General features: G+C 40.4%; 1 protein-coding gene across 1 annotated transcript in view; it reads right to left on the bottom strand.

Moving 5' to 3' along the window:
• LOC137672461 (protein ELYS-like) overlaps positions 1–14,198 on the bottom strand; it is a 50,979-nt gene extending 36,781 nt beyond the window's left edge. Inside the window, 7 exon segments of the mRNA XM_068416699.1 lie at positions 1,355–1,505; positions 5,247–5,331; positions 6,408–6,524; positions 7,810–8,017; positions 8,805–8,985; positions 12,767–13,020; positions 14,078–14,198. Of these exon segments, the coding sequence (XP_068272800.1) occupies positions 1,355–1,505; positions 5,247–5,331; positions 6,408–6,524; positions 7,810–8,017; positions 8,805–8,985; positions 12,767–13,020; positions 14,078–14,198 (1,117 nt within the window).
• Between the last annotated feature and the right edge of the window lie 1,252 nt (positions 14,199–15,450).

Here is a 15,450-nt window from a genome sequence, read left to right as displayed (position 1 = left end):
ATCATAGAATCATTTAGGTTGGAGAAGACCCTTAGGACCATCAAGTCCAACCATAAACCTAACACTGCCAAGTCCACCGCCAAACCATGTCCCTAAGCACCACGTCTACACGTCTTTTCAATACCTCCAGGGATGGTGACTCCACCACTTCCCTGGGCAGCCTGTTCCAGTGCTTGACAACCCTTTTGGTGAAGAAATTTTTCCTAATATCCAAACTAAACCTCCCCTGGTGAAACTTGAGGCCATTTCCTCTTGTCCTATCACTTGTTACTTGCGAGAAGAGACTGACACACACCTTGCAACAGCCTCATTTCAGGTAGTAGTAGTGAGCGATAAGGTCTCCCCTGAGCTGCCTTTTCTCCAGATTAAACAACCTCAGTTCCCTCAGCTGCTCCTCATAAGACTTGTGCTCTAGACATTCACCAGCTTCATTATTCTTCTTTGAGCATGTTCCAGCACCTCAATGTCTTTCTTGTAGTGAGGGGCTCAAAGCCAAACACAGTATTCAAGGTACGGCCTCATCAGTGCCAAGTACAGGGAGACCATCACTTCCCTCGTCCTGCTGGCCACACTATTTCTGATACAAGCCAGGATGCTATTTGCCTTCTTGGCCACCTGGGCACACTGCCGGCACCTGTTCAGCTAGCTGTTGACCAACACCCCTGGTCCTTCTCCGCTAGGCAGCTATCCAGCCACTCTTCCCCCAGCCTGTAGCGTTGCTTGGGATCATTGTAGGCCAAGTGCAGGACCCGACACTTAGCCTTGTTCAATCTCATACAATTGGCCTCGGCTCATTGATCCAGCCTGTCCAGATCCCTCTGTAGAGGCTCTCTATGCTCAAGTGGATCAACGCTCCTGCCCAGCTTGGTGTCATCTGCAAACTTACTGAGGGTGCACTCTATCCCCTCATCCAGATCACTGATAAAGATATGAAAAAGAACTGGCCCCAATACTGAGCCCTGGGGAACATCACTTGTGACCGGCTGCCAACTGGATGCAGATGCAGACATAGGTTTGAACAGGACAAAAAAATCAGGTGACATTCCTAAGTAATGGAGAGAATTATCTTATTTTTCATGGAAGACAGCTGGAGGAATAAAACAGCTGACCAGAATTATATGGATGACCCCACCATACTTCGCTATAGAATGCAAGCGTAAAATAAAACCTAGTTTTTCCCTTAAAGAAGTCCCACATAACTTAAGCACCCATTTTTTTTTATTTTAAATAAGCCCAGCAAGCTAGTCTATACAGATATTCAAGACTTTCAGACTCGGGGTACAAAACAGCATTCATTGCTTAGAGTCCATACCCATTTATTTGAGAATAACCAAGCAGGGACATCAGAACAAACCTTCATTAACGTTATCCTCTCTGTCAACACGGTTGCGAAACTTTTCCACAGTCTGACAGCTGAGTAATTTAGTATTGCTGGTCTGCCCTCTCCGGGGAAAGACTCCACCCGTGAGATCTAAACTGTACCTTTCGTCACAGTATTCCAGACCCTGGGGAAAAAATAAAAGAAGACAGAAAGGGTCATTTCAAGATAAAAACATATGTTATACCCAAATAGGAAAGAATGTATATAGCTAATACAATATCCCTATTATGTTGTATATTTCCCATGAGCTTATTTCTCATGGTAAATAGAAACTACATCTGACACGCAAGAGAATTAAGTGTCAAATCCTAATGGGCAACTTTGCCTGTCGAGGATTTGCACATTTTCAAAATTTAGCATTTCCCTAACGTTATGCAGATCTAAACATGTTTTGCAGAATTCCTTGCAACATCAAGGCCTCTTTACAAACCTACATATATACCTACATAGAGATATCTGAAATAATGCAACACATGCATGCAAAGCTCTTTGCTCCATCTCTTGATTACAGAACCAATGAAGTTAGAGAAGTCATGGCATTACAGCAGCTGAAGCTCTGTCGAGAGGTATCACCTGTAGGCACACCACTACAGTGAACACGCACCCCTCTCTAGTAACTATGAGAACTTCTTACTGACTAACAATATCCTTTCAAACCATGTGAGCTCTTACCAGCTCCTCCTCTGTTCTTGCCAGAGACTGACGGGTGAAATATCCCTCAGTTCCTTCCCCAAGCACAGCCAACAGCAAAAGGGGAAAATAGAGAGGACGGGGGATGCCCATGGACAATGTGTCTAGGATCACAAATTCCTACAGAGTAAGCAAACTACTTTGAGGTCTACAGAAACCCCGGCAGGATTGTGTCGAACCTCTGATACCACCATTTCCTAAGTAAACGTTAACTGAAATACTCCCTTTCCAAATACAGCATTCATTCAAACTGTCCACCATACAACACAGGAATGTCGCTATTGTGGATGAATTACAGCTCCACAATTAAAAAAATCAAAACTCCAAACAAAAAAAAAACCACAACAAAAAAACACCACCAAACAGAAAACAACCCCAAAATTGATCATACCCCATTCTACCCAAGTTTCCTAAACTCTCAGAGCTCTAAAAGGAACTGGCCTGAAACAACACATTCTCATATGACCTCATGGGATACATCTTGTTCACCTAATCTGAGAAGACACAAGCTGTCTCTTAACGGTTCTAGGAAATGCTACAAATATCATGGGTGTCTAAAAAAAAAAAAAATAATTAAAAGAAAACATTAAGACTTTCATTACCAAAAAGAAAAATGTTTCCGTTGTAAAGCAGTGTGCTTTCAATTTTCCAACCTGGGACAAGCAAATCTAAGTTAAGGAACTCCGTTGTATAGAAGATATTAATAATGACTTTATTGACCATTAAAATATGAAAACACTTTTCAAATGAGATGCACTGGGCAGACTCTGATATGAAAGTAGAGACTGTACACTCTGTCCGTCCACAAGCATGGTGCAGGACAAAGGTAAAGATGTGCTCCAGGACCATGATTTGATGCGCTAGATTCAGCAACTGCATCAATGGTATAAAAAAAGCTGGTATAAAAAAGCATAACTTTAACATACCTTTATGTTTAATTACTTGAGCAGACTTAAACCAGCCTTGAAGGCAAAGGAGACATAACTTCGACACACATTTATAAAAACACAGTGACACATGTTCCAAGAGCCCTATTTGTGACTTTTGACCATGATACAAAGCCAAAGATGCACTGTTTCATAGCCTCAAGTCTGATTCCTGGAACATAAAGCACTGCTGTAGTAGATAAGTCTTTCAAGCTCTATTCAATGACAAGGATCAACAGTAGATTCCTCCTTGTTTGCTCAAACTTAGCCTGGTAAATGGGAACAACTCTTTGAATTTTCTGCCACTGAAGAGGGACAAGAAATTTGACTCAGCCAGCCACATAGGCAGACAGTCATGTAGTACTGAGCAACCTGTGACTCCAAGGAAGCATTCTGAAACTAGAAGTGTCCACTGTAGAGCACAGATCCTGTCCTAGGGCATCTTTTGGAATTTTTCTTTTGGTTTGGGAGTTGTTGTGTTTTGGTGTTTTTTTGGCAGTAGGTGTTACAGTTCTTGGTATGAAGCTACATGTGTAAGTGGCTCATCTGGAAGCGAGCTGAAGAACCTGTCTTTTCTCGCCAAAGGGTTCCAGCTGTTTAGTTCTCTCTTCAACTACCTTGTAAGACTGGTTCCTCTTTCAATCCTCCACCACACTCATCACAGGGAAGCAGAAACAGCAGGGGAGTAAAATATCTCAAATCCAGAGACCAGTGCCTGACATTTCTTCTAACCCTGAGAACGTATTACTGGTTGCATTGTCTGTAGAGGGCTAAAAGTCTTACATTAACTACACCACAGCTTTCTCAGGTCACAAACACAATAACATTGTTTAATCACTTTGTGTGTTTTTCTTGAAGAGTGTCAACTGGAATTGCTAGTAGACCCATTTTTAAAGGCCGAATAAACATTTCAACTCTCTGAGGTAAAAACTGACACTCATCACATCTTGTTCAGGAACATAAGATGACCAAGACAAAGAACTGCTGAAGAGTTAAAGCTCCCACATTTTAACATTAAAGGCTTGAGACAGAACAAAGTAGCCATGAAAGAAATAGATATAGACAACTACTTTTTCTTCCAAAGCAGCACATAGTACAAGGTATTCTCCTTTGCACTGCTAAGACTGTAACTAAAAATAACTTTTAAAAGAGGATAAAACAAAGCAGAAGTTTGAAAGTGCAACTGCAGAAAGATTAAAGAAACTTTCTTCTATCAACCTGCCAAAGTGCTCAGAGCACTACAAGGGATGCAGCAGTGAATGGCAATGAAAGCTCTTTCCAAATTAAAAAACCCAGTCAGGGTGCTCTGTTCCTCTAGAGCACTGTATATTTATGTCATTTAAAAATTGCACAGAAAGGTAAGGAGATGACATCCATATTTAGAACATGCTGAATCACTTGAAGATATTTATACCTTGTCACCATGATAGGTAATGCATTTTAAAGAAACACCACCTTTTTCAAACACTGAATCCTAATCTATTCAGAAAGCAACCTCTACAGATGAGGAAAGAGCTTTCCTAGATATAAGGGAAAATGTCAAAATTTAAACTCATTCCAAAAAATCAAAACACACGGTCCCTGTAAAAAGAGAGTACCACAATGTACTAAGATGACTTTCCTCTCAAAAAGATATTGGAAGAGTTCCAGGCATACTACTGAATAGAATTATATATTCTACAGATGCATCTTATATCTGTTATATATCTCAGGTATAATGACAACTCATCTCTATTTTAAACACAGCATCTTTGGAGCCAGTTCTAAAAATTTATCTGTACTCTTCTCACCAAATCATATCACCCTTTCTTTACACACTTTACTGGCTTTAAGAGTAGCTTTAGTAGGTAACACATCCAAAAATTAGAGAGAATTCTCTTTAGAGCCACCAAGTTTCAGGATCAACACTTAAGAGGCGCTGCAGGAGGCTTCTCTTCCTACAGGTCATTAATTTGGTGTTTCAATTAAGAATCATTTTAATTATGAAAGCTGCTTCCTCTTCTGGAACTCAATTTATACGCGCTCCTTGCAGGTGAATGTAGCTGGAACGCACGACACTGCAGTATAAACCTGTATGACTGCTTTGCAAAAAATAATGACAAAGGCCATGGCCAAGAAGACACAGCAAAAGGTTTTTTTTTAAAATCAAGTTCTGGATTTTGATGGTAAATATTAGCCCTCCCAACTTAACAGATACTCACTCAGAGAAAATTACTATTTTCATCTTTTCACATACATGCACGTCTTACCTCATACATGACTTGTCCTGATGCCAAGCGTTTTCTGTCACCAAATGCTAACTGCAACAGGTGTAAATTCAGAGCATCACCTTCACTGCAAAAGGTATAAATGATGAAAGTTGGTTACAAAGCTGCTTTATACTCCTCACTACCATTGTACTGGATCGAGACTGAACACTTCTTAATAGCATGTTCTTGCTGAAAAGAAAAACACCACTTCCCAACACATGCTAATTGGTCACATTTATCCAGCCGCTAAAACATAAAGGGGGAAGTTTTGACACTAACAGCTTCAGGGGCAAATGCTAACCAGGCAATTTGAAAGCTTTACTATCTTGTATGGACTCAGCATTGTTGGAAATAGCTCTTAGCAGTGAAGAGTTCTCGATCAAAACTGCTTTACAGTCAAACTTTAAAAGGTTCCTGCTCCATGAACAGCTGAGCTGATCAAATAGCTTGCTGATGCTGAAAGAGAGAGAGATCTCCCTTCCCTTCCCTTCCCTTCCCTTCCCTTCCCTTCCCTTCCCTTCCCTTCCCTTCCCTTCCCTTCCCTTCCCTTCCCTTCCCTTCCCTTCCCTTCCCTTCCCTTCCCTTCCCTTCCCTTCCCTTCCCTTCCCTTCCCTTCCCTTCCCTTCCACATTCTGATTTGATTCGTTAGCCCAACAGGAAACCATTGACTTTTGTGCTGAACAGTGATCATTCTCTCCCAGGTGAGCTGAACTGCCTCACAAAGGCTCCGAAGATGGCTGAAGTTGGCACGAGGTCACCAGCAATACTGGCACTCCCTCTTTTAGGGGCAGCACGCTGTTGTAACAGCACATTTAGTGTTCCAGATTTGCAGCCTCAACTGCTTTTGATAGTATTTTAATACCATGGTGCAAATATCAAACAAATCCTGAAGCAGTCATCAAGAAACAAAGGAAATCCTTTAAGAATGCAAGCACAAAAATAGAGCCACTGTTGCTTTGCCTTCTTTCAGAGGTAGGAACTAGTAGGTCCCTCTTCACACCTGTTAATTCCTGTAAAAATTCCCTTGTAAGCCTAAGACCTTCCGTACCTGAGGGAATCTCCTGCACAGCTAAAGAAACAAACCAAATATATATGCATCAACTCTGTGTGAAACAATACAAAAAAAATAAATCAGTGGCTTATGGTAAGTTTTTTATTCACCTTTCTTGTGTAGACTGGACAGCCCACAAGTAGCAGCAATTGTGAGGATCATTCTCAGGCTCTTGAAAAGTAATAGCATAGACAGGAATCCTTCCTCCTTCAAGCTGAGAGTGGTGCCTACAGGTTCAGTAAAAAAAAAAAAAGTCAGGAAAAAGAGAAAAGGTGAGCTTACTCGCCCTAACTGTTCACAGAAGCATCTTCTGAGAAAAAAGCACCTTACACAATGCACCTCAAAGTACAGAAGGTCATGCTTCCATCTTCCATCTTAAATAAGTGAGTCAAGGAAGCAACTGCTTTCTATGCAACAGTCAAGAGGTGAGGAAATTACTGTCCATCAAATGCAATCACCTGGGTTTATGTCCTCCTCTGCCCGAGAAGGAGGAACATAAACGATGACTTCAGCTGCCAGGCAAACGATTGTTCCTACTGTTGTACCCGCCTTCAATATTGAACTTAAAATGCAGCATATCTTCTGAGCAGATTTAAAATAGAGCCAAACAGAAGTAGTTTCTCGTTTCTTTACTAGGACTGTGTAATGTGCTATTCTTCCAGTCCTCCAAACCTTATTTCCACCTGCACAATCTAGTCTTGCCACCTAATTATTCCTCCACTGTCTGTTTATGCATCCAAGAGTTTCTGGTGAGTCACTGCAGATTTGCTTAAGTGAAACCCTCTCTGAATTTGCTCAAATATTTCAAGTGGGATTGCTCTATGGCAGATTCAAAACCATCTCCTAATTTTTCTATTGCTTATATATGTACATGTGCCTTATTCTCATCTCCAGGGGTTCCAAGCAAACTTTCATTCACATGCATCGTTGCCTTGGAATGGGTCAATCCCCTATTTCGGTCAAGGCTGAAATGTAGGGAAGAATATCTTTTCAGGCACAGATCAGCTATTGGGTTTTTCATGCCTCACCAGTTTCACCCTGGACACTTTAAAGAGTATTACCACCAAAATCACACTGTTAGCATACTTAAGCCTTTCAGTGTATGCCCTAATTGCAGGAACTGGTTCTGAAAAATAATTTCTAGAATCTGTTTCATCAAAATGCACACATTGCCTGGTTTCACTGAATACTACTGAGAGAACAAACTGTCTTAGAGAAATCAGCTCTATCACATCCTAACTGCTTGACACAACCCAAAGAAGCATGCTTTCCACAATTCCTCAATCCACACGGGTACAATAAGGAAATCATCCTAGCCCATTGGGGAGAAGGTGGTCCACTTAACCCATGTATGACTTGACAGTTATTTCAGAAGAGGATTTCTAAACATCCCAAGATTACACTCGAAATCTCCATCCCTGAAAAAGTTCTCTTTAAATTAACATACTTCCCGAAGCAAAAAATTGAGACCCCTGCACCTCCAGGCATGGCCAAGTGTAAAGGCCTACTTACTCCCTCTTCAAAGTTTTCATATTCCAGAGTGACAGGTAGCCATCTGAAAAACCCACAACAAGCTGATTGCTTCTGCTTATGTAGTAGAGGGTTGGTATCGCTGTTCCTGAAGGATTTTGTAATTGAAAACAGAGACGTCTCCCTTCTCTGGTCACAGTTTCTCTTCTTTGTGCAACTTCAGCAGACGTTCTAGTGACAGCTTCTAGATCTACACACGCAAAACCACGCAATAAATGAGTGTGTTATGCCATTTAGGTTGCATTTGAAACACTGATGTGACAACATGTATAATCTAATTCTGCCGTCCCAGGCAAAATGCCCATTTATGAAACACTTTTTTTGCTATTTCCACCTTGTATGCATTCAAAGAACATAAGAACTCTCTGATCAGACAGGTATTCTCACTCGTAGTTCAAAATCAGGTAGAAGTGTAACCTACACAGACAAATTCTTCTTGGACTCTCCAAATCAGGAGTTTGGGCCTCATGATGAAGCTATTAGAGGTGACGTCAGCTCCTGAAGCCACTCTTGTAATTGCCAAAACAGTGTATGCAATCTGAATGCACACATTAGAGAATTCATTCATCCAAAACCATGACTTTTGATAAGTCGCATTTGTTTTAAAAAACAAGCCTAAAATTTGCCCAAGTCAATTAACAGAAGCCGAAGAACACGCCCAAGACATAGGGCCCCTCTGACACAACTGCCTCTCAGGCAGCTGCACTGACTCTGATCGGAAAATTCCTACACCTCACTGGCAAGCACCGTGGTGACATAGGGGTCTTGGTGGGAGGGGGGCATTTATAACATCAGAAAGAGTATGAAGCCACTCCCATTTCTAATCCGTTCCAGACTATACAATGTCAAACCGCCATCTGTAATCAGTAGTCATAAATGTCTGCACACCAGTGTCTTCAAAGTGGGATGCATATTGTTTATTTAAAAGACACAAGTTTTCTTACTTTGAAATTCAAGTTTCAAAACTGCAAGCTTACCTAATGCTTCTATTCCATTCTGATTGCAGGACAAATCATCCAAACCAAGGTCGACCAGAAGCAGGTGACCAACATCTGTAGCCACTGCTACCACTCCAAAGAGCCATTGCAGACTCTGATGTAGGTGCAGGGTGCTCACACTGGCTCCTCCACAATTAGTTATGGGTTCTATAGCAGTTACCTACAGGAAAATGACAAGTTAATATTCAAGCTGTTTGACAAGCTAAATAGAAACCACTCAAAAGTGAAGCCAGAATTAGCACATCAGAAACAAGAAAGTAAATGCCAGATCATAAGACTTAGAAACACAGCAGTCTTTCCATAGGGAAAAAAAAAAAGCAAAAGCCCTGTACAAAAATCCATTCCTGCCTTCCACTTACTAGATTTCCTACAGTTATTTACCCAAATTAACTTCAACTTAAATGGTGCCTTGTCTTGTTAGAGCTTCCCAATTTCCATTTCCTACTTCGAAATAATTATATGCAAGAAACTTGATCATATTTAAGGGACTTAAGTAGGAAAGACAAAACCAAATCTAGTTCTCTCAATTCTCCCACTGCTCACAGCCCAGCAGCACTGGGATACAGTCTGTGCCGCCTTTGCCAAACAGGAGCCAGGATACATCACGGCTCCAAGTCAGACGAGGCAGCGGCCAAGTTGCATGGTAGACACACCATTTCCATGTGAATGAAATGTTTTTAGGAAGTGTTGAAGGGACATACAAGCTTAGCAAAACTTACACTAGTTCTCATTTAGAATGAAAAGAACGACCAGATAAAGTAAGAAAAGATTTCGATGCACACCAGCACTTTTATCAATGTTAACAGAAATCTCAAAAGCCAGTCTAGAACAAGGGCAAAAAGAGCAGCAGCTTGTTAGAGAAAAAGCTAACTCCAGCTAAGGACGAAGCGCCCACTGCTCTCTAACGTGCCAAGCAGTCTGCATGCAACTTTCTCACAAGGTGAAGACAGACCTTTCAGCACCCGCAACACAGCCCAGGACAACACTGACTGCTATAGCAGAGATACAAGCGCGTGAAGACTCCTGCACTAAAGCTATACGACAAAAGAACACAGGCTATCGTTTGGCCTTCTTACAAAATGTAACACAATGAAAGCAGCAAGATTTACATCAACAACAAAGTTTTGCATGAAAGTAAAGCAAAGAAGTGAGCATCACAAGGTAGTCCATTTTTTAATCTATTGTTGTCACTCACACAGTTGGGGAAAAATAGCCAAACCTCTAAGCCCCAAAGGTTTCTCCTCTCCCATATCAAGCACTTGCCATGACTACACTGCCTGCCAATCGACTACAGGAGGATTTATCTTTCATCTTGGTCACAAGAATTCTAATCTTAGAAGTACCTATAGGAATTAGACAACTTTATTTTGTTTCAGGTTTCCTACAAATCAAAGTAAATTTCCCATCTTCTCAAAGGACTGCCAAAAGTGTTTTGATTATTCGTATTCTTGCTGCTCCACGTCTTGATGACTCTAATGAGGAAAGCAGAAATCCTGTACATATCTTGCTGCAGAATTAGCCAAAGTTCAAATATTGCTTCCGACTTCTTCTCCTTTTAAGATATTTTCGTTGCACAACTGTCTCCAAATGAATCTTTTCCATTTTTCAATATGGTCTTCCAAAAATGTTTCCCTGTTTTAACACTTTGATTTTCCATTTAGAAGCTCCTGAAGCTGCATATTTTTCCACTGCACTATGCACTGGCTGTTCATGTTCTGCTAAGCTACAGCCAGCTCATTCTGGGAATGAATAAAGAAAACTTTTCTCAGCTCACTGAATCTGAGTGCTACCCTTCTGCCTCATACAAACCAGGAAAATTTGTGAAAATACCATTCAATAGTTCTGAAACATACAACCATTACAAACCAATTTAATATAATTAATCTTTTAAAGTCAGATTTGGTTTTAGTAGAATCCAATTCAAATAATACTCCAGTAACATTATCAGTTTTCTACTGCATTTCACAGGTATATCCAGAGGGCAATGAGAGATGTTCTAGAAAAAAAAATATGCCAAAATTCCTTCTAAGCTTGTGAGTTTGGTTTTTTTTTAATTCTTTCCTTTACTCTCTGAATGACTGCACACCTACTCTTACACTAAGAGGCAGTCATACAGTCACTCTAAATGCCCTGTATTAATACACTAATGGCTTGACACCTTGGACCAGAGTTACACTAAGTCAGGGTTAACCTATAACAACTTAGTTGTCCACAGAAGATATACCCACATGGAAAACAGTCCATAAATTAAGGTGCTCATTAAAGCCTTAAAACAGTAACGACAAAAACTGCAGAAAGTGATGGTAAGAACACATCTGCATTTTACTTTTAAAAATAATCCGTGTGAAAATCAGAGAAAGTTTCCCGCAGATTAAAAACGCATTTTATGTAACGTATAATTTGGAACTACGAGTTACAGAATAAATGGAAACCATATGGGCAGTGGCCAAGCTCAAGTTTTATCTCCTTGTTTTCTTACCCTTACTCCCACTCACAACTTAGAAGTTAACAGTCCAACTAGCAATACCTGTGTCCTGTCTATGCTGATCTAACTAACCTAAGAGCAAAAAGATAGGAAGCAAAATGAAAGCAACAGACCAAACATGCCTGTACTCACCAGGATTCAGGGCATAAGAGTACAAATTCAGATAAGCTTTGGCTTGATTCCAAAATTCATGACCTTCATCACACAACAGCCAAATTTTGCCACCAAGGCTTCTTCATATTCTCTCTGGAACCTCATTTTGGTACAGAAAAGCTCCCTAATACAACTGGTAGTTATAACTACATTTTGTTTCAAACCACTTCTGTAGACACAGATTCCATATGTGACATGGTCCTTCTTAACCTTTCCTTTTCCTATCCCCAGCTTACTTCGATTTAAGAAAAAAACCTTAACAAAGCTGTGTCATTTCTCACAAATATAATTTACTTATTCACTATATGCTTATGTCAGCACACAGCTTGCCTTTCCATCTAAAACTCTAAGATTTATCAAGATGACCGGCAAACCAACACAGAGGAGCATCAACCCAACTCTCATCTTTAGAAATCACCACAACACAAATGCTTCCTACTAGTAATCACGCGGTAACATTACAAACAAACAGAACTCCACCTGTCTTCTAGCAAGTCAAACCAAATCCCCTCATGGAAAGCTCAGTCATAACTAAGTATTTATTTGTTGCAGATGATGAAAATATAGTGAATCTTGATGTTCTATTAACTTACGCTGATTCTTGTTTACACGAGCACAATGAGACTAGGGGACATCACATCATTTGAGTTTATGGGTTATGGAAGACAGAAAAAAATAGTAACATTACACCAGTGTATCCCATCTACACAAACACAGTATTCAATAAGCAGAGATTCAAGGACTGCAGATTCCAAGTCAATCTATCAACAACCTGTCAGACAACTCACTCGAGGCTCTTTTTTCCTATCCCCAGTCAACATAAAAATGTGTTCTGCTCTCAAGTCACCTGCTTGCTAGTCTGAGATTCATGGGGAAGTCATTTACAGCACAACTAGGGAAGTCTGAGATATTTTAAAGACAGTAGTTCTGACAGAAATTAAGCATTTCCTAAGTGTCTGTTACAGATACTGTAAAGAATGTGGGTTTTTTCCTTTTTCACTCTGGCCAAAAAAAAGCTACTTTTCAATGCCTTTTTGTGGAAGTGGAGAATTAGGTAACCATGTGCACTACAATAAAACCAGAAAACTTGTTTTACTCTCAGTAAACTCAAAAGACAATGGTACTGTTAAGCCCAAGATTTTACATCAAGGCTCTCTTGACCGATACTCTGAAGTGACAGGTTGTTAATGTAAAAGAGAAAAAATACCTCCTACAAAGACACGCTCCAAAGCTTTTCCTGAAACACGATTACGCAGCACCTAGCAACATAAAAGCTTCGTTTCTCCGGTTACAAGGTACGTACCCTTCCTGGGAGAACGACCGCTTTAACCACTCTTGATATTCCAAGGTCGTACAGACAGAGAACACTTCCCTCTGCTTCTTCCAATGCAACCAGTAGTCCAGTTCTCTTCTGCCAGGAAAACTCCTTTACCACACGCACAGTGGGACGCTGATCATTTACTCCACTGAAACAGTATGCAGAGAGCCGCTCTCCTGTCATGGAGTTCACTACCTCAAGTTGAGGACCACAGGCCAACCATGCTAGGCCCTTTCTCCCTGTAAGAGAAAAGAAAGCTGACTACAGCAAATTTCCCACGCAAGACTGAAAACAACTGAAAAGCCACAGTCACTGTCCTATTCCTTCAATAAAAGGACCTAACAGAGGTAGACCAACTTACCTCATTCTGGTCAATTCCTTACAATCACCCAGTGAAATCCTCAAGCAATACATCCTAAAATTAACAACCTTGTTATTTTACATTGGTACCTGGCAGTCCTGCACTGAAGAATTTTGATTGTTTGGGATAAAGATTACAAGATATTGATCTACAGTCTTTATACCATATTCAGCTTGGTTTTGCTAGAAATCATCTAAATACATAAGGGAATACAAGTCTTAAAGCATACTTCAAATATAACAAATCTAAGCCAATTCATTTCTAATTAATTTTACTTGACACATGCCTACTTTGGGCAGGGCTGAGAAATGACATAAGATTCTACCTGGCCTTAACCGAGGCCTAGACATCCAGGCAGGCACCCAGTGCTGCTTTTGGATCACCTAGGAAGTCAACTACCTCATCTGCTTAGCCACTTTCAGCAGCTCTCACTGGCTACTCATCTGAATCCTATTCAATACTTTGGAAATAGGGCTGCAGCGCTTAGCAGGCTTATCCTCTTCCTTATGGTTTTATCCAGAGTAGAAAAGAAAAAGTAGGGGGTTTGGCCTCTGTAACATTGGAGAGGAACTATTTCTGCGTGTGCTGTTACGACAGTCATAGATCTCGAGCTGGTGCAAATCAATACAGCCCAAAACAACACTATTACTTTTCTGAAAACTGCCTTTTATTAATGAAAAGTTGAGGAGGGCTCACTGACTCACCATGTTTAGGGAAATTATTTTAATAGCACAAGATTGGTGTGAGTTGTTGTAATTTCAAAGTTGAAATCTTTTCATACTTTTAATTGTTAAAACATCCTTTTTGTTCTCTCAAAACCTGATGCATCTTAACAGCACCAACCTGACACAGTTGATACTACGACTCTATGCTTCAGGTAACCTCCAGACAAAAATTACTTTGTACCAAGACCAGATTTATAGGAGAATGCTCACCTCCAGAAAACTTCCCGCACAGCACAGAATCTGGGGGCCTCTCATCTTCCCCAAGTGCCTGAACAGTCACCTCTGGAAATGGCAGCAGACTGCTCGTTACCCGAGCCTTTAGCTCTCGCATTCTTCACTGTAAATAAAGAAGAAAATGCAAAAATGGACTCATATCCGCCATAAATATTTTCGAGACTGACAGAAGTTTCACCAGTATGCAGTGAAAAATCTCCTATCCGTCACCTGTAGCTCTTCTCCTTAAAAAAATGGCACTCAGGACAGTTTTTGATCTCACAGCAGAGCAAAAGAAGAACCCTTGGCTTTTCTGATACCTATGAGATCACCAACAAGAAGTGGCACAGAGGTATTGATAAGATAAAGAACAGAAAAAAACCATTACACTGAGTTCAAGTCTACTCACATAGGTTAGTAAGATGCGATCTGAGAAAAATCGTATTTTAAAAAGCTTCTCAGTAACAGGTATAAGTTTGCATTTGTCCTTTCCCTTCATTTTATACTTTATTATTTATTGTCAGTTGTCTTCTGGTAGACTTCACCATTCATTTATGTCTTGTTCACTTTCTGTACGTTTATTTTAAACATTAAGGAATACTAAGTTCTTAACTGCCTTCATTCTCAGTTTCTTCCAGAAAATGTACTGGTGATATTGTCACGTTTCAAGCAATACAGACTTCCATGGCTCATCAATCAGACAGTGCTTTTCCATACGCTTATGATGTAAACATAACACCGCACTTCGAAACACTGACTTTTTTCTCTACTTAAATCCTCCTCTTCCTTATTCCAGTCCCTTCCTTCCTAGTGCCTGTCCTTATCACAGCTCTGCAGTATTTACAAAAATTTCTAGGCCTTTCACACAGTTTCCACGTAGCTGAAGGTGCTCCACAAAGAGGTCACATTTCAGCATGTCAAGATAGATTTTTTTTTTTGTGGAAAATCTTCCCAGCTGAAGTGATTTACAAGATGAAATAGGTGGCTAAACAAGAGACATCCCATACCCATGGGAATGCAAACTACTTTAAGTAGCCATGTTTAGCAAGTTCTGTGGCTTATTGAAAAGCCTCCGGAAGACAAACCAGATTTAATGATCTTGTTCGAATAGCACTGCTTTCTCAGGAAGTCTCAAAAGGAAGATATTATACGTAGTTCACTGTTCCTGGCTGTTACGCATGCTGACCAACTCAGGCATCAAACAGAACCCTTACCCTAGGCTACAAACCAGTACAGCCAGCCGCTTAATTGTGCACACAAAGTTTCATGATTGTTTCTTCTGGCGTGCACTAATAACCTATTTTCCTTATAGCACAGGAGCTTACAGCCAGTTTTGAAGACTGGACTCTGGGAGAAACACAATGTTATTA

Source organism: Nyctibius grandis, chromosome 1 (genome assembly GCF_013368605.1).
Source record: "Nyctibius grandis isolate bNycGra1 chromosome 1, bNycGra1.pri, whole genome shotgun sequence".
Lineage (NCBI taxonomy): Eukaryota > Metazoa > Chordata > Aves > Nyctibiiformes > Nyctibiidae > Nyctibius > Nyctibius grandis.
This window is presented reverse-complemented; position numbering and strand designations above follow the sequence as displayed.